General features: G+C 41.6%; 1 protein-coding gene across 4 annotated transcripts; it reads right to left on the reverse strand.

The window, feature by feature from the left end:
- On the reverse strand, positions 1–25,380 carry hipk1b (homeodomain interacting protein kinase 1b). 4 transcript variants are annotated; one of them, XM_083972616.1, is made up of 18 exons: positions 25,058–25,380; positions 22,046–22,779; positions 20,462–20,653; positions 19,560–19,741; positions 19,314–19,437; positions 18,179–18,298; positions 17,864–17,950; positions 17,526–17,710; positions 17,270–17,420; positions 15,412–15,598; positions 13,451–13,569; positions 10,534–10,668; positions 8,621–8,778; positions 7,519–7,590; positions 7,227–7,397; positions 6,716–6,945; positions 5,764–5,873; positions 1–2,403 (listed from the first exon to the last, which is right to left on the reverse strand). In XM_083972616.1, the coding sequence occupies exons 2-18, from the start codon at positions 22,775–22,777 to the stop codon at positions 1,873–1,875; spliced, it is 3,486 nt and encodes a 1,161-aa protein (XP_083828742.1). In that variant the 5' UTR covers positions 22,778–22,779; positions 25,058–25,380; the 3' UTR covers positions 1–1,872. The 4 variants fall into 4 exon arrangements, with proteins under 4 accessions (XP_083828742.1, XP_083828741.1, XP_083828744.1 ...); XM_083972615.1 differs by having other exon boundaries at positions 8,621–8,781; XM_083972618.1 differs by lacking the exon at positions 10,534–10,668.
- Positions 25,381–26,481: the final 1,101 nt, after the last annotated feature.

Genomic DNA, 26,481 nt, shown 5'->3' on the forward strand with positions numbered 1-26,481 from the left:
TGAAAACAGTGACAGTGGATTATTTGAGCCGAAACCTTTTTTTTTTTTTTTTTCCCTGAATTAGTTCTACCAAATAGCCTCTTAACTATACTATGTTAAGATGAGATACAGTTAAATTTTCAAGAAGACATTTACAACACAAAACTGATGCAAACACAACAGGGGAGAATTTACTTTCCAAAAAAAAGAAAAGAAAAAAGAAAATGATAAAACAAAAAACAAAACAAAAAAGCTTTTCCAAACCCACAGAAAGTTTCACCTCCTTTAACTAAGGATGGCGTCGGGCAGGAGAAGCTGCTGAAGTCTGATGAACAGTGACTGTCGTTACCTGTGTGTGTGTATTATAAAAACAATTAATTTGCATATTCTCATAACCATCAGTCGTTCTACAGCAGTGTGGGTCGATTCCTTAAAAAAAAAGAAAAAAAAAAACCTTTCTAACCAACATTTCCAAAGTCCTGGGGAATAAAACTGGCCTTTAAATCCACTTTGATAATGAGCGGGTCCTACACACTCAGGGTTCACAGATATTTTTTCGGTCCATGTGTAACTAGCTTTTTTTTTTTTCTCTTTTTCTTTTTTTCATATTATTTGAGGAGATAAAACAGGGAAAGAAGATTCAATTATCTTTTTTTTTTCTTCTTGTTTTTCTTTTAAACAATTTAAAAACAAAAGCTTTCTGAGATCCCACTTCTCTGCACTTCATAAATACATTCAGCACTCAGTTGATGCAGATAAAAACAAAAAGGGACATGTTTAATCCTGCCTAAACACTGTCACTACATTAACAGACTATTATCACATGTGCACTTAAATTAACATGTATCCATCATCACAGTTTTCACCACGCCTTCCTCTCGTTCCACATCTTCATGGACGTTCCTCTTCCTCTAACCTCACACTGACATAAAACATAATTTAAACATAGTAAAAGACATATTTGTTGTGAGTAAACGAGAGACATGGTTAAAGGTACAGTCATTATTATATTAGCTAAAAAGAAAAAACACGCACGCACACACACAGGGCCTCGCTCGGATTAGTGTGAGAAACTTTTGTAACGAGGCTCGTGACTTGTAACTCGCTGTCAGCTTTTTTTCGCGAGCCTCGTTGAGTCAGACTTCGCCTAAAGTGTCGTCGCAGCTTGTGACAGGAGGGAAAAATCTCTCTTCACACAAAACCTCAAGATAAACAGATGTAAAACGTGTTTTTTTTTGTTATTTTTTTTTAACCACAATGCCTTAATTGTACATCTGGATAAGATAAAATGGGGGAGGAGGGGGTTGTTGCTAAGATGGAGTACATGAGCTGCAGGAAGTGACGTCATAGACAACATGCAATCTTTACTTTTATCTGTGCCTAAACCCAACCGATGGCTTCACTTACTTTTCACTTACTTACCCTATTTTACACCTGTACATGTCAGTTTTACTAAACCTAACCAGTCGGGAGTTCTCAACGATTTTCGGTGAGGTTCTACGTCACTTCCTGCAGCTCATGTACGCCATAACCGAGCCAGAACCGAAGGAGGGAGAGGGGCGGGGGGGATAAAATATGAGCTATAAACAATATGTTTAAAAAGGAGAAGGAAAAAAAAAAAAAAAAAGGAAAATGATACAATATCAAATAATACCAAAGAACATTTCAAAAACACTTAAAACAGTCCACAGTTCGGAGGTGAAGTTCTGCCTTGTGGACAAAAGCAGCAAACGAATAAGTGACCAACAGTTAATCTACTTAGAAATACAGTTTAAATGTCCCTTTGTGGTGAAAGCATGAGGGGAAGTAGACTCTTTTCTTTTCTTTGTTCCAGGTTGTGTGTTGTTGTAGGAGTGTGTGAGTGTGTGTGTGTGTCTGTGTGTGTGTGGTTCCCTATAGGTACGGGTACTGGGTGAGGCGCCGGGGGCTCAGCTGGTAGGCACTGTACGCCTCGGCGCGCGGCGTCACGCTGACGTAGGGCGAGCCGGCGGCGAACTGGTGCTGGTAGGCGGCGGGGAGGCCGTGCAGCAGGCTGCTGACCGAGTCCCTGCGACTGGCCGAGGAGTCTCTCCTGGAGGACGAGGAGGAGGATGAGGTGTACGTTGCTGCATAGGCGGAGGAGGGGGAGTGGCCGTGGTGGTTGCCGTGGTGGCCGTGGGCATGGGCATGGCCGCGGCCCAGCAGCTGCTCCATGGCCTGCGAGGCCGAGGAGAGGGCGGTGGAGGCCGGGTAGGAGTAGAGGCTGGGGCCCGGGACCGAGGCCGAGACCGTCGTCAGGGCCGACACCTCGGGGAAGCTGTAGTGAGAGGCTGCGACGGCCGGAGGGAACGTCTGCTGGCGACGCAGAGACGAAGAAGTAGAAGAAGAGGAGTCGCTGTTGGACGCCCCCGAACGCTCCTGAGATGAAGACACCACCGGCTGAACCTGCAGACACAAACACACACATACAAAAAGCACAACACAACGTCAACAGGCTGCAGCAAGGAGGTGGGAAAACCACAGGTGTGTTTGATGAGGTGATTGTGAAAGCTTCAAGAATTCACTTTTTCCCCTTCAACCTTTATTGAAACATGGGAATAAAGAAGAAGCGTCATTTCAGTCAACAAGTCATCAAGTTACCACCCTTAATTAAGTCATTAGGAACAATAAAAAAATATGGTGATAAAAACATCACAGATTCGTTGTAAATCTCGTAAAAAAAACGACTTCAGCCCATCCCAGTACTGCCAAACATTCAACTATTTAGAGGATTTTAACCCTTTAAATGTCAGTTTGATTACTTGACTGTTGAAAAAGTGACATCCATTAATCAAACTGGAGTATGATCATTATATATATATATATATATTTATTTTTAGCTTTTTCGCCTTTAATCGATAGTATAGTCAAGAGAGAGACAGGAAATGGGAGGCAGAGAGACGGGGCACAACATGCAACGTGAGTCGGGACTTCAGCCACTGCATATGTGCGCGCCGGCTCTACCAACTGAGCTAAACGACGCCCCGTGATCAATACTTTTTCACAGTGTTCTGTTGGCCGATCAAAAATATTAAAATTTGTCAACAGAAAGGCTTCCTTACAAAAAAAAAAAAAGCAGTAACACAAGCAAAATGCTGACAGGATGTTTTTTGCAAAGTGAAGCATGAGGGTTAAAAAGTCCTGCACCCAAGATACGTACTATGTCAGTGTTGAGTTGATATAAAAGCGTCAGGAGATGCAAATGCTATAAAATCAAAAAAGTGCAATGACATAAAAACAATAAAAGCCACAAAAACATTCAGAATAGACAGAAACCTCATCAATGATTCAAATTTTTTGGAATGAACGTGAACCGATCAGTTCTAACTGGAGCATCTGGACGTAAAATGTGTGTAAATTTAAGATTTAAAGTTATTGTTCCTTTAACGTAAAACCTACAGGTTGGAAACTAAATAAAAAACTAATTCAGGAACTATCCGACGTTTGTAAAGAGAGAAAAATTTCAAACCCTTGACGACGCGATGTTTGTTTCTTCAGATCGAGACTTTCTTTAAAACGTTTCGTGCTTCATTTTAGAGACTTTTGTCCAGACTCAGGTCGACATGAACCTGAAACCTCTGGGAGCTTCACTACACTTCAAAATGAAGCTCTGAAGTTTAGCTCGACTGGTTTTTTGTTTGAACTCGTCTCAGTGGAAGCTTACTGGCGTTTTACGATGACAAGCTGCTGCTTTTCACAAACTAATAAAACTCGTTCCAAACCGTTTTTTTTCTTTTGGGCCTTGTGACTCTTTATATCGCTGCTGTTGCTGCTGTTGCGTGTTTGTGAACGCTTGCTGCAAATATTTATGAGCCGTGGGTGGTTCAGCATCAAATTGTTTCCTCCTCAAATTGTTTGTTTAGAGTCACTGAAGAGGTAGAACTCTTCACTGGGCATTCATACATCGGGTTACATTGCTATGGAATAAAAGTCCCCTAATTGCACCTGGAAATAAAAGAACAAAAAGGCGCTCTGCGATCGGATAGTAATGTCTTTCCAGGACGTTTCAGGGTTAGGCTGTCTGAGGTGAGTGACTATGTGCAAAAACACAAAGTTTATACTGTTTATACCGTACACTATATGAGTTCAGTGGTGTCTTGTAAGGATTCAAACAATTTAAGGGTCAAAAATGGCTCCTTTAAGTTATGAATCCTTCACCAGCTGTATAGTAAAGTGACATATAAAGTAACATTCATAAGCTAAAGCCATCCATGAAAGATTTACGAATAACTCCTAGCCCTTATGAAGCCTTGTAAAATGGCATACAAAATTACATGTATAAGCTATAATTCATTGCAATAGAAGCTGAATAAGGGGGGTATTTTGTTCTTGTCTTTCAAGGTGCAACTAGGGGACTTTTATTTTGAAAAAATTGTCCAGGTCGTTATTCCATATCAGTGTAACCCGATGTATGAATGCTGAGTCATGCCTCATGAAGCCATTGTGATGCATTACGAACACCTTATGAAAGGTCTTATGAATGTATTTATTGTAGCTGAAATGTAGATTTCTTCTCTTTAAAGGTACAATATGTAAGAAATCTAAAGCAACTGGCTGTAAAATCCTTCTTATAGAGACTCAGGAATAATGTTCATATAACATACTGAACTCACCAACAACAATAGTACAGCCAGAATAATTCGCATTAAACTTTTTTTTTGTAGACCGCAAATCATGAATTTACGTGTTGGCATTTCAGCCTCTGGGTTGACAATCTCGAGTCTGGGGGGTAGGGGAGGGGAAATGTTTTGAATTTTGCAGCAACAATTTTGGCCACATTCTTGCATACCGCTCCTTTAACTGTCCTGTTGAACTTGTTTCAGATATGTTTCTCTCACGAACTTGACCTAGACCTCATATTTCAGTTCATAAACAGACATTTTTAGACGAGTCTGTTTTGTTGGTCTGGAAAAACCCAGGCTGAGAGATCTGCATAAAATAAACTACAGAGCATAAAATGCTGAATTTTATTTCAGGTCATTTACAAACTCTTATCTGTCATAACACTGTTTGTCCAGCAGATAGCACTTTGGACCTTTTTTTATGACACGTGGAGTGGACACAAGTTGATGCCGCAGCAAATAGACCGACCCGCAGCTGCTTCATGTTAGTAGAGTATAAACCCGGTAGAGCACTTTTAAATCCAGGTTAAAAAAAACATTTCTCTTTTCATGTGCTTATAGCTGAGTTCTTTTTAATAACTTTAAACTTTATCTATTTTCTTTTACTTTTTTATTCTTCTTTGCTCCTGTTTTTAACTCTGTGTTTTCTGTTCTTTGTTTCTATGCTGTTTTATGCTGTTCTTTAAAAAAAAAAAAAAGTTTTGTCTTTATGTAAAGCACATTGAGTTGCCTTGGTATGAAATGCACTATATAAATAAAGATGCCTTGCCTTGCCTTGCTTCTCTTTCTAAACCAGATGTCATGAATCCTCGGTGTAAATGTTTACAAGTGTATAAAGAAAAGTCAAGGTTTAGTGTTTGACTTTTGCAACAAAAAAATAATAATTCAAAATCTTTCATTATGGATTTTTATTATGTATTTACCCTTGGTGGAGCTTCATACGTGGTTACATGTTGCTCAACACAGAGCTGCATCAACTCTGGCTCATGTTGATCCACATGATGGGAGAGGGCGTAGTCCTCCCCCCCCCCCTCCCCTCCTCCTTCCCCAGTGCATTCATTACAATGACACATTACAATGAAGTATTCAACTGAAATGCAAATAAAGATTAATTGCCGGCATACCGACATAAACGCAGACTCACCTGGCTGAGGTTTAAGGGGTGTGACTGGCTTGGCACCAGTCCATGACGCTCCAGACTCTCCCCCGAGCTGCACGGCTGTCGGCTGGATCTCTTCGGCTTCATGTAGTTCACTGGGGGATCACGAGTTATAAGAGTTACATTCTTTTTATCTATTAAAGGGATAGTTCAACATTTTTGAAAATTGGCCCATCGCCATGATCCCCCTAGTAATAGCAGTAGGTTCGTTACCTTTAATTGTTGGTCCAAGCTGCTTTTAGATCGGGGGAGAAGAATACCGAGCGGCGCAGCTACACTACGGAGGCTAATGGAATTTCTTGGTTTTGCTCATCAAACTCAGCAAATACACAACCAAAAAACTCAAAAACGCTGTGGTGGACAAGTTGTGACCTGCACATTTACCACGCTATGAGATAATAGCGGAAAGTTAAGAGAAGTGAAGCAAATACTCGGAACTACTTTCTTCAGTGAACCACTGGTCGGAGGGATACAGTGTGCGCACCTCAGCCAGTGCCGTAGTATACGGACGTATCTGCAGTAAACAGGCGCTTTTGAAATCACTCCGCCGAGCAGCCGTCTAGAGTGTAAAGTCCGACTTTGCCTCTAAAACAACTCCATCTCGCAACTTTCCGCTATTATCTCATAGCGTGGTGAATGTGCAGGTCACAACTTGTCCACCACAGCGTTTTTGAGTTTTTTGGTTGTGTATTTGCTGAGTTTGATGAGCAAAACCAAGAAATTCCATTAGCCTCCGTAGTGTAGCTGCGCCGCTCGGTATTCTTCTCCCCCGATCTAAAAGCAGCTTGGACCAACAATTAAAGGTAACGAACCTACTGCTATTACTAGGGGGATCATGGCGATGGGCCAATTTTCAAAAATGTTGAACTATCCCTTTAAATAACTACAAATATACAGGTTGTAATGCACTTTGGGAAAACCCTCGAGCGACCCTCACCGGTCTCTACGCGTCCACGTGAAGCGGCTCCTCTCTCCGAGCCCTGGGTTTTGACTGAAGGCGCCACCACGGCCAGAGACTTCACCTGGCGCGACGACGCGGCGCCGCTGCTGCTGCTGCTGGCCGGGTTGAGCGTGCGTGGCAGCGGAGTCAGGGGGCTCGCCGTGGACGAGTCCGAGTCGTGCACCGTCACACAGCTGATGACATTGGTGCGCTGGCTCAGGCCGACACTGTGTGAAAGGTGGGAATGTTGTTATTTAACAGGTGTTTGTGGGGACATGAGATGAGCATAACAAAACATGAGTAAGACAAGATGTCAAAATGACAGCGTCTATCATTAGCGCTCTGGCACGAAAAGGTTAGGGCAGTGTCAGAGTGTAGCAGGATAATGGGGAGTTTTTCAAAGCGAAAAATATCTGGTTCGACCTGTTGCAGGTTGTGAAGCAACAATAGGAACTTGGATAAAAAAAACATATTTGTTTAAAACAGAGGAATTCATATTTTTATTCACCTCGCCGGATGAAACTTGCGCTCATCCTCTGTGTCGGTGTCGCTGTGAATGGTGATGATGCTGACCGCCGGGCTGGGCGTGTCGGAGATAATGATTGGCTGAGACAATGTGGCGCTGGCGCTGGGTGGGGTCACGCCACTACTGCTGAGCAATGACGCAGCAGATAAACCCCTATAGAGGAACAAAAATAGAAAATGCAAATCAGTTTGAAGCAGAGAAAATGTCACAAAAAACATTCCTATCCATTCTGTGTTAATTGTTATAATTAAAAAAACTGCAGAGCTGCACCAACCTGTTTCTGTTCTCTCCACGTCGGGCTTTCACCTTCTTCCTCTCCTGCTGAGTCCGGCCCTGGGTCGAGCCCCTGTTAGGGTCAAAGAACAAGTCAGAGATGAACAACACTATTGAAATGATAATATGAAAGGTCAACAACCAAAGAAAGATTATTATCCCGATAAAATGAGGAGGAGCCGCATTAAACCAAAGATATACTGATTATACTGTGACTCATTCAAAATCTACCTTTGATCCCAGTCTTTAAAGGGATAGTTCAACATTTTGGCAAATTGGCCCATTGCCATAATCGCTATAGTCATAGCAGTAGGTTCGTTATCTTTAATTGTCGGTGTAAGCTATTTTTAGAACGGAGGAGCGGAGCGGCAGGCTGCTCAGGGCTATGCTATGGAGGTTAAGGGAATTTCTTGGTTTTCCTCATCAAACTCATCAAATACACAACCCAACAACTCCAAAAGGCTGTCGTGGACAAGTTGTGACCTGCACATTCACCACGCTATGAGATAATAACAGAACATTACGAGACAGAGCTGTTTTAGAGGTAAATTCATGCAAAACCGCTGAAGGCGGTTCAGGGACAGTTTTTCAGCAAGCAGACTCTGTATTTACCCTGTATTTACCTCGAAAACGGCTCCGTTTTGTAACGTTCCATTATTAATTAAATTGTTCCGAAAAAAATTAATAAGTCTATATTTTAAGCTTGTTTGTAGCGGGAGCTCCCAGTGTCTTGGTTCACTGCTCTTCCTGTGTCAGTGCACTGACCGGCGGAACAATTTCTCATGTCGGGGCTTCAATACAAGAGGGACATTACAGACGAGCAGTATGGAGGTATTTGGATGTTTTTTGGTGTGTCTTTTTGGACGAAGAAAAGTGGTATCCATTCAAAACCATTATATGGACAAATACTGCTGCGCTGACCCCCCCGTAACTCCGAGAAGGCACGGAGGACTCTGAAACTTCTCCCAGCTCTTAGTCGACATGAGGGTGAGTAGATAATGAGTATGAAATTTGAATTTTGGGTGAACTATCCCTTTAAATTGACTCTAGAAATCCAGAACATCCTGTGTTTTGTTGTTTGTTGTGCGTCTGTCAACACTGACCTCCAGCTGTGGCCCTGCTGTGCGTTTGCATCCGAGTGAAGCGTTTCCAGCGGGGAGTTGGTGACGTTCGACTGGTGGGCCGAGCTGTGGATGGCCACGCCCGGGACCTGCTGCCACGACGACGGGATGAGGATTTGTTGGGTGCCAGTGGGCCAGGCCTGCTGAGAATAAACAACAGACACGCACACTTTAAGGACACGTAATAAATCCAAGATTGGGGGGCTATTTATGAAATCGACAATAAAAAATCATTTGATCGTTATTTTTACTGGAATGGGCCAGACAAACTGAGCCATGCTGAGAAACAAATCCAAAAGACCGAAAGACAAAGAGGCAAAACAAACAAAAAAAAAACACAATGGGCAATCTCTTCTACAGGCAAAAAAGCACAGAAGCTGGATATATAAAAGCGAGCAAACCTTTCCCAAGCCATTCCCTTATTATTATTATTATAGCATAGCCCTGCAACAAATCCACAGGATGATATCATGCAAAGCAACAGACGATGAGACACTGTAAAAATCGTCAGATCGGATATAAAAGGACAAAGTATATATATATACACAGAACCACGGTGCCTGTTAAAGAAGAAACACTGAAGAGAGAGATTAGTTTAGTTCACTGAGGCCAAACAGTCTGCTGATAAGCCGTCTTGGGGAGGAGGAGGGAGGAGGAGGAACGGGTAGGAAGGCATGCCACATGTTCTGGGGGGCTGAAACAAGAGACGTGTGTGTCAGAGAGCCGGGGCTGTGGAGGATGGATTTTAGTGTTTAGCTCTGGAGCTGCAGCCTCCCCTCTGCTGAAATCAGGGGATGGACAGGACAAGAGAAGCTGCAAGCAAAGCGCAGACCAACTCAGCAACACATGCGCTCCATCATGCCCTCAGCAGCACACCTAGGGGGAGAGACTGTGGGAGTGGGGATGAGAAAGTGTGTGAATATGGGAGGAGGGGGGGGGGGGGGGGGGATGTCGCCTGGAGTGGAGGGATTGTAAAAAATTGAGTCAATTCTGGTTTAAACAAAAAGGGGGAATAAAAAACAAAACAAAAAACATGAACTCTAGAAGGAATAATGGTTATACAGGGTTCCCACTCTTCTCTTGAAATCGTTTTCCACGACATTTTCAGCTGCTACAGTTCAGTTTGACAGACATTAGTTTTTACGGCATACACTGATTCATCCCTGTCCTGTTCAAGCTTTGGAGAAGTGTTCCTTTTTCACAATGATACCTTATTTTGTACATTTAATCAGTTTGTTTCTGTGTTTATTCCTCTCTATCATTCTCTCTCCCAGAAGTCTGATTTAAAGATGTGCAGTCTATGGCTCTAACTTATGAAATAATCTATTAAATGCTTAGAAATGATGACAAATTTATCAAAGAACAGCACAAACATGTTTTTTGTTTTTTTGGAAACGAAATCCTTAGCAGGGTCTGAAAAAGTCAAATAGAGCTCAGGTAGCTGATGTCATGATGGACAACTTAAGCTTTTCCAGGACATTTGACTTGTTTTTCCATGTGTTTTTCATGACTGGAAAATTGGTCAAACGTTTTCCAGGATGCGTGGGAACCCTGTTATATAAAAAAATTGTTTTATTTTCCGATTAAACGCATTGAACAACGTGATTCTGACGACCACGACGAGTCCACATGAGAGGAGGGAAGGCGCAGAGATGTGATACATAAAAAAATAAAACCAAGACTGTCCCCATACAATGTGGTGTGGCACAGAGGGAGAGGAAGAATTGCAAACAAATGAAAAGAAATCATTTAAAAAAGGGGGCAGGAGAGAGGAGAGATGGCGTTGTTAGTGGTAGAGGGAGTGTGCATGTGCATGTCTTTCTTCAAGGAGAGGAAGGAGGGGGAGGGGGGGAAGCGGAGGAGGGGTTTGGTAGGTGGTGTCATCTTTGCTTTACCAGCACTGTGGCTGTGTGCTCCAGGAGGGTGGGCCGACCCACCCCGGCCCCCAGCCCGAGGGGCAGGGAATACTGGGGGGCTAAGCCTGCTGAGGGTGGGTGCAGGGTGGCCACCATCAGGGGTGTGCAGGAACCCTGGAGGAGGAGGAGGAGGAGGGAAGGAGGGAAGGAGGGAGGGAGGGGGGATAGGGGAGGAGCAGCGTTAGGGTAGGATGAAAAAGTTACGTCCTGAATCTGATTGAGACGGAGGGACGGAGCGGATAAATAAATAAATAAATAAATAAATAAATAAATACAGCTCTGGAAAAAATAAAGAGACCACTCCAAAATGTTCTTAATAAATCAGCCTCATCTCTACATGTATGGCAGCCATCGATTCCAGTGTCTATTGAACTCCAACACAAGCACCTCACTCTACTTGGCTGATCACCTGAACCAAATCATATTTAATGCAGAAGAAAGATTATAAATACATTTTAAAAAACACTGCTGCGATTAATTGGGATTATTCCAACAATTTTGATTTCTAAACTCTTCCTAAATTTAAAAAGTAGTGTTGTGTTGTTTTAAAAGTAATATGAACTTGTTTTCTTTGCATTATACAAGGTCTGAAAACACCTGAATTTTTTTTGTTATTTTGACCAGTTGCCATTTTCTGCAAATAAATGCTCTAAATGACAATATTTTTATTTCCAATTTGGGAGAAATTTTGTCAGTAGGTGATAGAATGAAACAAAAGTATTCATTTTACCCAAACACATACCTAAGAATAGTAAAACCAGAGGAACTGATCATTTTGAAGAGGTCTCTTGATTTTTTCCAGAGCTTGTATATACCAAAAAATAATTCAAAAAACCCAGCTGTGCAAAGAGATGCACGCTCGTTCCTCCACCAGCGGCCATCTGGACACCTGACCTCTGCAGGGCGCTGCAATTACTCCTCATTTTTAGTGAACGGCAATTAACTTTAGCTTTTTTTCTGTGCCAGATTCGTTCCTCCTGCCTGCACTCACTACACATCTGGCCTCCATCCCAGACAGGACACTGGGAATAAATTAAAAAAAGAAAAAAAAAAGAGAAAAAGGAGGCCTGGCCCAGAGTGAGAGGCAGGATGCAATCATCAGAAACACAAACAACAAAAAACACACACTTCTGTTATTTCAAAAGCTCAAGTCGCCTCAAAATGCACTGAAATAACCAACATCCTCACTGGAAAAACTTTTCTTTTCTTTTTTTTTTTAAATTTCTTATTGAAGATCTTAATCCGCCCCTTCTCTCCTTCAAACTTTGGCCGGCTCCTCTGGCAGCAGTGGGGGAGCAGGGAATGAAAGGAGAAAACCCAACAGGGAGACCGTTTAGATGGACTCATTTATCCAACACTGGGCACCGCTGCTCCCAGCTTGGTGCTAATGACACATCATTCATCCATGCTGCCAGATTTTTGATGGCAACCTTGACAAAAAAAAAAAAACATGTGCTTGTTGTGTGCACTGTCGAGGAAAACTGAATGGTGTAAAAATGAAAATTGTACACTGCTGTAAAAACCCCTCTTTTCCCCTCGTTTCCCCCCACTGCGCCTCCTACCACAGTGTGCTGCGCAAAACGCTGCAGCTCTGTTCACACTGGTTCAACCCACGTGGATCCGTCAGATGAGTCAGTCGTCTGTCACCTTGGTTGTCATTGTGAGCCGGTGTACTGTGCTACACAGAATTACATAATAAGTCCTGTTTCAGTTGCATTACACAAGTCATGTGTGCTTTCTCTTTGCAGTGTGTTCATTTTTTTCCCCACTTCTCTCACATTTTATCCCTTTCTTTTCTCCAATTCTCTCTCCTTCTACTTTCGGGGAGTTGGGTTTGACGACATTTTAAAAGGATAGTTCAACATTTTTGGCAAATAAGCCCATTGCCATAATCTTTATAGTTTTAGGAGTAGGTTCGTTACCGTTAATTGTCAGTGCAAGCTATTTTTAGAACGGCGGAGCAGAGCCGTGAGCTGCTCAGAGCTACGCTACGGAGGCTCATGGGATTTCTTGGTTTCCCGAATCAACTCATCAAATATACAATCCAACAACTCCAAAACGCTCTGGTGGACAAGTTGTGACCTGCACATTCACCACGCTATGAGATAATAACAGAACGTTACCAGACAGAGTTGTTTTAGAGGTAAATTCATGCAAAACCGCTGATGCACGTTCCCGTCGGGTGCAGTTTTCCCGTAAGCAGTCCTTAAATTTGCCTCTAAAACAACTCCGCCTCGTAATGTTCTGTATTATCTCATAGCGTGGTGAATGTGCAGGTCACAACTTGTCCGACAATCAAAGATAACGAACCTACGAAACTATAGGGATTATGGCAATGGGCCAATTTTCCAAAATGTTGAACTATCCCTTTAACGTCTGTTTCATTTCCATCTCCGAGAGAACCAACCAAGCTAGAGGTCAAAAACCCCCCGGTTGAAACGAAGGTCAGACGACGCACCCCGACCCATTCGATACCACTTTGCATTGCGATCGCTGCGTCAGGCTGAATTTGATATGATAAGTGGGAACATGAGCCAGAGAGGATTGTTGATAGTAAATCACTCCTGCAATTTTTCCGATACGGACTGCGTGAGCTTCCTGTAACTCGTAGGGTTACAGCTGCTGCATTGGAAACGGACAAAACGTGCAGCAACGTTCTCGAAGGGTTGATCCTGTAGAAAGGTTACAAAGGTCTGAGCTGCGACAGTGATTGGACTGTGATGATCACACCCCAACATGAAAATGGCAGAGGGAAAAAAATACAAAAGGGGTTGTGTCATGATGGTACAGTCAAACATTTCAATAAATATTACACAATACATGTATTATATAACAACACAAGCTCACAGACAACTGAAGGTTGACACACACACACACACACCTCACGAAGCCTTACCTGTGTGAGCATACTTGGCTGGATCTGCAACGACTGAGCAGATTGGTTCTGAGGTACTATAGGTACAGAGTTATCCATCCTCACAGGGAAACTGGAACTCTTACTGGATGGCTGTAGCCCTGCAAACGGACACAACAACAACAAAAACCATGTGAGAAATTGCTTTTTTTTTTATATATGTTTTTTTATATGTTTATTTATTCATTTATATATACACATTTTCTTCGTTGGCCTTGTGGGAGTGGGTGGGCGGGGTTGATTTGTTTTGTGTTCTGAAAAAAGTCTATAAATAAAGTGCTTAAAAAAACAAAAAAACAATGTGAGATAAATAAAATAATGTTCACAGCAGGTATCCCCTATAATAAATGTTTCAAAGAAACCAGTGCTGTGTCTCAATTCGAATACTTCCATGAGTACACCATCATGCAGTAGACTAACTGGAACTAATGATCGCAACGGTTGCCAACGTCTTCTTTTTTGGACCTCTATTATTGCCCGTTAACACAACTTCCAGCTCGTTTTGTTTGTAATTTCAATTAGCGATAATGAATACCTTACTTTATTTTATTTTATTTTATTTTATTGTTTGTTTTGCTTGTGTGGGCCACCTGTTCAGTGCGAGGTGGAGATTACGCCACCGCTCCTGTTACTGGCAGAAAAAAACATTGGCCTGCCAGTATGTTGATTTACATAATGTAAATCAACATACTGGCATCAACATATCATCGCCGTCTTGGCTACGTAGCGGAATATAACATATGTTATATTGATCATCGAGGGTGGGAAGGGTCCATCGTTCCACACTCAACTTTTGCGCCGTTATGAGTGCAGTGCACCATCTGGGTACTAGAGTACACAGCATTTTGACATACTTTTCAACTGAGATACACTTGACATAATCAAAATATTAAAGGTTGACTATGTAGAAATACAAGAACAACAACAGAAAAAGAATTCCAGCAGTCGATTGCCAGACCGTTGCTAGGTAAAACGGGCCGTTGCTAGGGACTCCGCTCTGATCAGAGGACAGCAGAGGAGGAGAACTAAGCAGGATATTTACCTTATGTTTCATTTTTACCGTCATTAACAGCATAATAAATTACTTGTAGCTTGTTACAGGGACAGTGGAGGCTCTCTGCCTTCCACACCGCTGCTGCTCAGAGCCTCCGCTGTCACTGCTCTCGTCAAGTTGGAAAGAAAAAAAAAAAAGGAGCTCCGTGGCACCGAAAGTCCGCGACGATAAACGTGTTTATGACAGATAAGACTACACAAATACACCCATCCTAACAAGTATATGATAATCCATTGATCCACCGATTGATTATTAAAAAGGCTTGGTTGAAAACAAACGCATACGACCGGGAGGAGGCAGGAAAACAGCGGAGAACTGAGCCACGTGTCGGCTACAGGCAGGTACGAATGTAAACACAACGTTGACAGATAGTCATTGTCGAGCCCGTCAAAAAAATTAAAAATAATAATTCAGACTAAAAAAAATTTTTTTGTGGAAAAGCAATACTTTCATTCTGTACCCCTCTAAAGGCCCCATGGATGTATTATTTTTGAAAAAATATAGCTTTTGATAAATATTCTACATATTCAACCTTTAAGTGTAAGTATGGAAGTATTCAAATTTAGACACAGCACAGGATTCCTGACTTTGAAACAAGTTGCTGCTTATTATGTCACATAAACCCCCTAACTCAGGTTCAGTATCTACACTTCAGTTGAAGTGATGGGGTAATTAAAAAGTAGATATAACAAAAAAGTAATTATTAAAGTGCCAGCAGAGACAGGCTGACACAAATCAAAGTGAACGATCACAGTGAATCAAATCAAATCAAAATCAAATCAAAATAAGCCACAGAGAGATTTCCTGTCATTTGATTTGTCTTCAAACTTGACCACACTGAGGCGCCGTGTGTTGTTGGTGTTGTTGGTGTTGTATTTGTATCATGTACCTTGGATAGTGGAGGGTGGGCAGACGATGAGAGTCTGCTGGAAGGGTTCGGTCTGACTACACAGCCCAGTAGGACGCGTTGGAATTGGGACACTCTGCTGAGCCAGCCCGGGAATGTTGATGGTCGCTTGCTGATACAGAGCTGGCTGGTAGTTCAGCAAGGGCACGGCTCCCCCCGCAGAAGGCACCTGTTAGGGAAATTAAAAAACACACCACTGATTAATACCGGAGTCGTGCGGCCTCTGATATAATCCACTGTGGATGAAGATGTGCTGTTCTTATTACTCTCCCGTCTGTTGGAGGATATCATGGAGGATATGTTCTATACATACGCTGTAGATTAGTTATCTACAGATATACTCTGCACATACCATTACTAAATCAAATCAAAGAGGAAATGCCTATGCAAGAAGAAGAGCTGCTTTGTCTGATGTAGTTTGCATAATACACATATCATGACACATAAAAGAAAAAAAAGCTCAAAAAGCAACAAAGTGCGACATGCAGGAAATGCTGCAATGGATGAACGTGATTTCATTCCTCTACGCAATCTTGATTGAGTATTTTCAGCTTCCTGTTTCATATTCCGGCGCAGCGTTGATGAATGCATGAACACATCCAACACACCAAGCTCCATTCACCGCGGCCGAGAGGTTAGCAGAGATTTAATGCTATTAAGTTGTCAAGGTAGGTGTAGCTGCGAAGTCACAGACTGGGCCGGCTGCTTCTTCTCAAGGATAATTCCTGAGGTGGAGCGTGGCCGTTTAGGAAACTCTGCAACCAGGATTAATCTCCTCCCTGTCTGTCTCTCTGTCTGCCTGCGACACAGTGGAGGGAAACTGCACAGGATTTCTAAAGAATGTGGAACTTCCCATTGTGTTTCTGCGCCATCGACAGGAAGCACACCACCAAGTAGTGACTTTAATTACAAATGGGAGTCGTTCAGTCTGTGATGTATGTATTTCTATGGAGCCTTGACCTGCTTTATATTAAAAAAAAAAGATGCATCCCTTGTTCTATGAAAGCTTATTTTTGACACCTGGGTTGTGTCCGAAATCACTCACTCATTCCCTCCTCCCTACTCACTATATAGTGAATTCAATATAGTGGACTATATAGTGGACTCACTAGTCAAATAAAAAAAACACTTTCGGACACTACTCCGCCGCACAGTTATTGACGTATTACGTTGCGTAATTAAAACGTTCCGACCGTGATAATAACGGCCGGTGCAGGTACCATGGATACAACCATGGTAACGGCCGGTGTAGAGGAGTAAAGCAATATATTAAGCGGTAATACATATATATTTAAGCATCAAAGATGTTCAATCAAACCCACATAGTTTGAAACAACATTCAAAACACACACAGCCAGTGTCACAACTAAGCATAACATCCGCTAGCTTAATGCTAACGTTAATGTAAAACACCATAGACAGGCTAACAGAAATTAGCCTCGCTATCCAGAGTCTGTGGTCAGTTTATAACGCTTGTTAGGAAATTTGCTCCGACGTTTGTTGTGGGAGTCTGTGGAAGCCGCGACCGGACAACTCTGGCAGCTGGACACATTTATTGAGGCTGCTGCACTACTTCATTTATTTGGTAGCTACACCGGTCGTTCTGGACCGGTGTGTTAACGGCGTCGATCCGTGACCGCAATGCATGATGGGATATCTTGCTCCGGTTAGTGACCATCGGATGCTCACTACATTTCGCGGTGAATTGTGGGATAGATTCAGTGCACTATATAGTGAACATTAATAATCACTAAACATTCGGACACCACTACAAAATGGCGTGGTCACTATATAGTGAGTAGGGGGTGATTTCGGACACAGCCATAGACTCGTGTGATACCTGGTTATGCTGGTTGAGTTGGCTACTGAAGGTAACAGTGAGGTTCCCGGCTGCAGCGCTGGGGACGGCGTTGGTGGAGTACAGGGATTTGCTGCTGTCGTGGAAGCTCCGGCGCTTACAGATCTCCATGTTCTGGAAACACGACTTCACACTGGAGAGAGAGAGGAGCAGCAGAGTGACGGCGTTTCAGTTAATTACACCAACACTCATCTAAATCATCAAGTTCATGTTCACAACTTTGGGTCCGTGAACTCACTGGGAGCTGTGAGGGTAATCCATGAGGTGGCTCATTGTGACGAAGGGGTGACCCAGGGTTTTTGTAGGCGTGATCCTTTTGTCGGCGTCCAGACGGAGCATCCGCTTCAGCAGATCTATGAACTCTCGTCTGTCGGCTTTCTCAGCCAGCATGTCCGTCCCCTCCAGATGAGACGACAGGTTGACCTGAGGTTCAGAAATAAACCGCAGATTGGTCAAAGATTGATTGATCAGTTTCCTGCTTTGTGCTTTTTTAGTGTGCGTGTAGAGTGTAAAAAAAACAAAAATCAAACTATATAGTCGACTGTATTAAATGTAATGTGAAAAATCTCCCTCTACCTGCATCATATCATCCAGACAGTTGAAGATGTACTTCCTGGCCTCCTTGGACTTGATGCCCATCTCCATTTCATGCTCTGATGGGGTCTGGAAAACAATATATAACCTATTAATCAACAGTGAAAGTATTTGTCCTCAAATTTATATTCATTTTATGATATATATCATATCATTTTGCAGATCAACTTGAACAAAAAAAAACTGTTTCTCAAAAGGAGCATCAAGATTTATTCATTCTGACATATTAAGCCATTTATTATTAAGTCTGACATAAGTAAAAATATTCAGCATGATTTTATGAATGGTTTTATTCACCTTTAGCCTCCAGAGTGGGTAACTGGAGTCAGGGCCTCGATTGAAGAAGCGGCTGGTCTTGGTACCGGCACTCAGGAGATACTCTGCTGGCAGGCCTTGAGTCTGGGAAATGTAACGAATCTGCAAAGAGACACAAAAACAGTGAGTGTCATGGATATGAGTAATGTAAGACGTAAACATACAGTTTGTAGTCATGCTTGTTCTTCTACAGCACTTGTAACTATAGCCGCGTTTCCACTACGTGGTACCGGCTCGACTCGGCTCTGGTACCAGGTACTATTCTAGGAGAGGGCTTCTTCCATTACAGGATAGTACCGCCTTTAGAGTAGCCGGTCGTCATAATTTGATATAGACTTATCTGTTCATTTTAAAACATTTATTTATTGAAATGTGGCGACATCTGTACGTACAGAGCCCCGAGGCAGCGCTGCTCTTCTGTCCTGTTCACATCTGAAGCGTCACTTTACAAACTAATGTGGCTGATACAGTTGTAGAAAACTAACATTTATCTGCCAGAAGGAATCAAATCAGCCAGCGGTAAATCTCCAGCTACAGGTTAACTTCATCAGATACTTTACTTTTTTATTTGCACATTATATAACCTGCATAAACAATGAAAATAATGAAATTAAACACCGTGCAGGAGAGAGGAAAGCCAAAAAAGGCTTGTGAAAATACCTCCCCTATGTAAAAAAACAACAACAGCGGTGGTCTTCAAAGTAAGAAGATAATACAGAAATTCATAACATAAAAAATAGAAAAGAAAAAAAGACAAATTTACATGGAAAAATAAAAGATACCGAATTAATTAATGAATGAAAAAAAAGAAAAAAAAACAATTTGCATAAAAAAATGAAAGGTACAAATTGACAGATCCAGAAGTGTTACAAATTTAACTAAAGAATGATTTCTCCCTGATCATCTCAGGAGATCGGCTGTTTAAATAAAAAAAAAACGCCAAAAGATTAAGTCGAGTCGGTACCACGTAGTGGAAACGCGGCATATGTGTGTGTCAACAAATCACCTACAGTACCTCTTTGATCTGCTCTGTGTAAGAACTCCCCGCCTTAACTCTGTCCTATAGATTAACCCTCCTCTTTGAGCTTTATCCTCCTCCGCTGACGTTAGCACTGACCTGGTCATACTCCGACGCTCCGGGGTAAAGAGGCCAACCCAGGAACAGCTCGGCTATCACGCAGCCTAAGGACCACATGTCGATGGCCTCGCAGAACGGCAAACCCAGAATGATCTCTGGAGCCCTGACGGACGGCAAACAGAAGATTAGAGGAACCAGAACAACAGGGAGTCAAAGCTGCATCATCAACACAGGTTTAATTTAGGTTAACATAGCACAGATGTCCTGTACGTCTTGCCCACCAACCTGTAGTAGCGAGACTGCAAGTAGGTCGAGCACACGGCCTTGGACACATGACTCGCCGAGCCGAAGTCGATGACCTTGACCCTGTAGGGCTGTCGGAGCGGGTCCACCAGCATGATGTTCTCAGGCTTCAGGTCTGCATGAATCAGACCGAGGCTCTTCAGCTTCATCAGCGCCGTGGCAACCTAAAGATACAAACACACACACACACGTCAAACTAGATGACTAAACTAGATGTAAAATAATATTAATAGGCATTTATATAAAATAACTTAATGCTTAAAGTCCCCCTAAAGAGGCATTTTAAAATTCATAAAAATGCTCTGCTATGACTATTTTTTGATTAAAATTGTTTTCCCACAAAAAAATTGTTGGAAAAAAACTCTCAAAGACGCTAAAAACACGTCTACTATTTCTCTTTCATTGAAAAATCATGGTTCTATGAATATTCATGAGTACGCAAATGCATCATGACATGCTCGGTAACAGTGGTGCGCATCAGTGGGGGAATGGGAGATGGAGGGGCGATAGCAAACATGAAGCTCGCACTTAGAGCTTAGCCTCTCGACCACGTTATCCACCGATACAGTTGTTGAACATCTGGCTGTATAAGTAGATGTGAAGTGTCACCATCCATCACACTGAACAACAAATGAGATGCAAAAATAATCTACGGGATTGGTTGCTAGGGATTATGACGTATTAAACCTGACTGGGTGCTGCTGAAAAACTGAATCCAACTTTTTCAGACTCTGGCTTTGAAACTGCATTTTCAAATCTAAGATGCTGAGTTATGGCATGCATTAGCAACTTCGCTGCTAATGCATGTTAATAATTTTAAAAAATAATAAATTTTTGGTTTAGGGGGTCTTTAAAAAACATGAATGGTTGTTGTGTTGACCAACCTGCTGCAGGATGGGTCTGATGTGCCGGAGAGGGAGCGGGCTGAACTTGCTGTGCTTGAGGAAGTCGTACAGGTTTTGCTCCAGCATCTCAAACACCAGGCAGGTGTGACCCTTGTGTTGGAAGCATTCGTAAGAACGCACAAAGTTGTACTCATCTGCGTTCTCTGCACTCAGCCGGTTCAGGATGCCCACCTACGAAAGAGAAAAAACACCATAAACTGCATAATAATGTTATTACAAGCAGGTCTGCTGCAGTGGTTTGCAAGTTGCATTTGCTCCAAAATTATTAATACTGCTGAGGCTACATCCATGCTAATATGTTTTCACACATGTCACATGACACTTTACTGACACCTGACATACATGTGATGGTGTAAACAGGAAAATCGCTGTCTACACTTCAGTTAAATAGATTATATTATGAACAGCAAAGGCATGCGTAGTGTTAAAATACAGAGCTCAACTGCACAACGACACAACAGCTGCTAGCAAAGACAACAAGGTCATTAGGGCTTGTAATTCATCATCTGTGTTTTGCTTTCATCACTGGGAGTCACCAGACCCAATCAGGAGTCCAGGTTTCAGGGGGGGGGGTTTGAACACCCCAGAGTAACGGATGCCAGTGCCACTGACTGTTTCATTTTAAAACCTACAATGTAATACAATGCCTGAGTGTCATTAGTGCACCCTGCAATTAACATCAGGAGCAACAGCCTCAAGCAACAGAAACAACAACTTTGAGGCGTCTTCAGACAAGTTGAAACCTATGTAAACACTTTCCTATAGGATCCTGCTTCTGCAGTTTAACTGATCATTACCAACACTAACGGAGATGATGACACAGGCTTTGATAAACTGCCTCAAGATATATATTTAATTTAAAATAGAAGTCTCTTAGATAATTTTTTACCTAAAATACAGAGGGGTGGGTGAATGTTTTTCAGTGTTTGTGCATTAATTATGTGTGTTTATGTAATGACAGACTGTGAAAACAAATTTCCCTATGGGACAATAAAGGCCATCCATCTATCTATCTATCTATCTATCTATCTATCTATCTATCTATCTATCTATCTATCTATCTATCTATCTATCTATCTATCTATCTATCTATCCATCTATCCATCTATCTATCTATATATCCATCTATCCATCTATCCATCTATCTATCTATCTATCTATCTATCTATCTATAGACTGCAAATTAGCTGAAGCTAGATGTCTTAAATGCATCGCATTTTCCCATTTTTTGTGGCAATGTTGTATGTATCGTCCCTGTTATCTATCTATCTATCTATCTATCTATCTATCTATCTATCTATCTATCTATCTATCTATCTATCTATCTATCTATCTATCTATCTATCTATCTATCTATCTATCTATCGTGATATATCAGGTTATTTTGTGGCATAAATTAATAACTTTATGCAACCATTTCCCATCGTCAAAGTACTTAACTCCCAAAGACAGAATTCAAAAAGAAAAGAAACTCAAAATCAGCCACCACTGAACATGTAGGTTCATTAGTAAAACAGGATACACTTTGATATTTATTTTTTCAATAGCATTAAGTCTAGTTACCTCAATTTGGCCCTGACGTGCGTACGAAGGATGGTTTTTCAGGATCTTTATAGCCACAATCTCATTGGTGCCCCTCTTCCAGCATTTGGCCACTTGTCCAAACGTGCCTCTTCCCAGGAACTCCAGCACCTCATAGCTGCAGGAAACCGAGCAGAGGATCTCATGTTGCACTAGTTGGTAATCCCCTTCCCCGTTGGAGCTGCTGCTCTTGGTGGTTGGAGCCGAGTGCGGTATCGACTGGCCGGTGCCCCCTCCTCCGCCGCCGCCGGTGCGCGTGGAGTAAGTCGCTGCAGGGGCCGAGAGCTCCTCTAATATCTGGACACTTCCACATCCGCTGCCGCTGCCTTCGTTGGTCTCCTCGATCTTTCTCTTCTGCCCGTGCCGGTGGCCCCTCGTTTCAGAGGACGTCTCCGTGTGAGCGTAAGAGGAGGACGTCGCCTGCTCAGCGACGCGCCGGCTGGAGCCACGGGGAAGACTGCCGGTGCTGTCCGCCGCACGCACGACCACTTGACCCCTCGAGCCGGGGGCTGCGGGAGGGAAGACCAGGGAGGGGGCGAAAGGAGGCACGGCCAAAGCCGGGGTGAAGGTGTACGCCGACTGGCCGGCTATGGAGTTGTAAGCTTCGGTGGTGGACACATCCCAGACGTTGCTCTCCACCTTCAGCTTCTTAACGCGGCAAAAGGCACTGGAGGAGATGGAGGGGGGGGAGAAGACCTGCAGCTGAGAGCTCATAGCTGGAAAGAGGAAGAGGAGAATAACATGAAACAAAAAGATCACATTATCTTGATACATAGGGTGAACCATTAATGATTAAATAATTAACCTTCATGTGGGCAGTGCTGCACAAGAAGGAATTAAATCAGCCAGCTGTAAATCTCCAGCTACAGGTTAACTTCATCAGATACTTTACTTTTTTTTCTGTAATATAAATCACAATATGGCCAAAAGCAATACCCACATTGCATGAACTGCCCAAAAAACTAAAAAAATATACTTGTTTTGAGGAATTTAAACACTTTTTTACACTGTTATGCACTTGTACCATCATAAGTATTGTGGCACTAGAGTAACAGCCAATAAATCAAATACTCCTGACATCAAAGAAGACATTTGTTTGGAATGAGACCCAACAAAAATAATCTGTAATGCACATTTTTAACAATTTTATCAGTGAAAACAAAAAGGGAAATAGCAAAAATATTTGCAATATGTTGTTTTTTTTGCACATTGTGCAGGCATATAATGTATTGACTGTAGTAAATTGCATTTTTAACTAGAAGCAACTGGAAAATTTGTTGTTTTTTTTATTCCAATAACTTGAGTACTGTCATAATATGTAAATAATGTCTAATCAGTTAAAAGATTTTGTCATTTTCTAGAAATGTATGGATGCATTAACAGCTGACCTGCTCCACAACAAACAAATAACATATAATCTAATTATTTAACTTGCTCATTATGTTCTCAATTAGTCAAGATGTGATAAGGACATGGAAGATTGTACTTGCAAGCTCCCATGTGGACATTTGCCTAAAATCTGGCAATCAAGACAATTACCTATTAATTATCTACCCTACTAATTGTTCCAACTATGACTCACATGACAATAACACAATACAACTATAATATATATCTATCATGACTGCATCAGGCTGAGAGCACACTGTTGACATTGATATCCATGTGAGTTGAGCATTTGCACAATCGCTCTGTGCAAATACAAAAGGCCTTGTGTGTTTGGGTCCAGGCTCTCTCTCTCTCTCTCTGCTTAAACGACGTGGAAACAGTAAATGTGGGAGGAAAACGGGCTGTATTTTCCCTGATCTAAACTACAGATATTCTATTTCCAGAAAAAAAATGCATGCAAGCTATTAAGACAACAACAAGAACAAAACGTGACTATATAAGCACAGTACACGTGATCTTTACTTCATAAATTAAACCGCTGGTGGCAGGGACACTCACTAACTCGATAATAAATCTTATCTGCACATGTTCTGTATGTCTGTATCAAACGAAACTTAAAGACAATTTTCACTTGCGAGAAAAACAAAGTGAATGTAACTTCAGTCGCTGCCACTGTGGTGTAAGCTGTCAAGGTGGATCACAGTGGAAAATTGTAAAACTGTAATGACCACTATTAATTATATGTAGGCTATTAAATTAGGCAGCTGTAAGGATAACTTAAATACTGAAGGCTAAATAGCACATATTTGAATATATATGGAGGCCGTTCATTTAATATATTATAAGGACTCAAATTTAACAGACAATCAAACTAATCGCCAAATCTGAGTACAGCAGTTACCAAGATTGTGATTATTAACATCTTTTATGATTATAATTATTATCTTTTCTATTTTTCTCTCAAATTCTCAAATATATAAATTATTTTTCATTATATATATCATTTAATAAGTGTTTATAATATGTTAAATAACAGAGGAAGCATGTTGGTTGGTGTTATGTATGTGATTGTTTTTGTTTTATGTTGTGTTTTCATCATAATAAGGCAGCTAACCTATGTTGTATACGAGATGTTGCAGGAATGTCAAAGACTGTATTTCTTTTCGCTGCTTAAAACTCAAATAAAGATATTGTGCAGGGGGAAAAAAATAGCCAACTTCTATCTATGTTGAATGTCCTGTTACTGTTTGTGTAATGTCTGCTTTCTCTTTGCGAATACAGAAACTATGTGCATTTGTAATAAGCTATATAAAAGCAAATTTTGCCGACTTTGTTGTGCAGACTTAATAAATGAATATGAATCTGTCATCATGCCATATATGCCACATATATATAAAGCCAACACTGACTTTTAATAAAAAACAAATCAACAAGCTAAACGTTACTCAACTCGCTAACGTTAGTGCTGCTAACACGCTAACGGCTTCAACTTTGTGGAAAAAATTATGTCGTTAAATTAAGAGCTGTTTCGCTCACAAAAAATAAGCTTAAACGACACAGCCCATGTGAAAAGCGATATGTAATAACAGAAGAATAGTCACATACCGGATCGGAGGCTTTTAAAGCGTCGAAAAACGGCTTCGTCCAAAGGTTTAAATCCCACTGCACCAGCGTTTTATCCGATTAGCTTCCGTTAGCCAGCGCTAGGCCTGCATTGTTTCTTCCCGTCGATGGAGAGCTAAGCAGCGGGTAAAAGGCGTCACAGAGGCCGGTTCTCAGAAGCAAAACACAACGGTTTCATTGTCCTATTAAGCTAAAATATCTAGCCCTAATATATATACATATACATCTGTCGATTAAAACATAATAAGTGTCTAGTCTAAAACCGTCGGTCTGTCTTCAAGCAGCAGCGAGAAGAACCAGTTCACTTTTCACCGGAACAAACCACGTCCTTCATCAGCTGCGCTTCTTACGGCATTTCCGTTTTCTACCGTAACTGACGTAGATTTGGCGCACGGTGAAATTATAATGATCGATATTTTCTATCAAATTTAAATCAAAATAGGATTTTGTCGATACGAATTTTATCAAACAACCCTCACACAAAACATCCGTTGTCCAAAGACGGGTCAAGTGACATTTGAGGTAGTTTTAGACCCCGAGTGAAAAAGGGTGCGCAGTAGTTTACGGTAAAAAAGAAATCGACGTGACGTAAATGGAGCGCACCCATAGACTGTAAAGCGCACCAGAGTACCAGTAATTTTCCGGCAGCACTGATATGTTCCACAAATCTGGGCTCACTCTAACCACATACCAAACTTTAGACTCCATGGCAACGCTATTTACTAGGATTTTCTGATATATAATAATCATACTATAATGTTATATTTATACAATACTTTTGCATTAACGCCAATCCCATACCCATACACGTTTTAATAGGGTTTAAACTTGCCTTGTTACTGTGTAGTACATCATGTATCATTGAACTCTCTTGTCCCATCAAACTCACACACTCAAGTGTATTTAAAAGGTACAAATCTATTCTAACAATGCTTGTATTGGGGTATACTTGATTACATACAGATTAAATACAGAAATGCAGATTTCACCCTGTGGCTTATTATAAAGCTTGTAGCCCATGGCATTAAGCACAAGAAGACATGTTACAACATTATTTCTGTATAAACAATGAAAGGAATGAATATCAGGCGAAAATAAGTTAAAGTGCAAATTTTCTTTTTATTCTGATTTCATTTTACAGCAGAAATTATGTAAAGCATTCAGAAGACATTTTCCACATATAAGGGCAATATTCAAAACACTTTGCATGGCCTCAGCAACAAAATATTCTTTTTAAAAACATCAACAATTTAGTGATGCTTGTGCATGCACATTTGTAAAACAAAAAAAGTAAAAACTAGGCTACAAAAAAAGAGGAATGAAAAGACTGAGATAGGCATGGAGAACACAACAGCAGGCAAGGTGGGAAATACAGCAGGAGATGAGAGAGAGATAGAGGGAAGACG

The sequence above is a fragment of the Trachurus trachurus genome (genome assembly GCF_905171665.1).
Source record: "Trachurus trachurus genome assembly, chromosome: 5".
NCBI classification, from domain to species: domain Eukaryota; kingdom Metazoa; phylum Chordata; class Actinopteri; order Carangiformes; family Carangidae; genus Trachurus; species Trachurus trachurus.

Coding starts and splice junctions, on each gene's coding strand:
- hipk1b (XM_083972615.1), bottom strand. CDS start 22,777: ATGAGCTCTCAGCTGCAGGTCTTCTCCCCCCCCTCCATCTCCTCCAGT. Junction 15,599..17,269: donor AACTCAACCAGCATAACCAG/GTATCACACGAG, acceptor TTTCCCTAACAG/GTGCCTTCTGCGGGGGGAGC. Junction 5,874..6,715: donor ACGTGGACGCGTAGAGACCG/GTGAGGGTCGCT, acceptor GTGATCCCCCAG/TGAACTACATGAAGCCGAAG.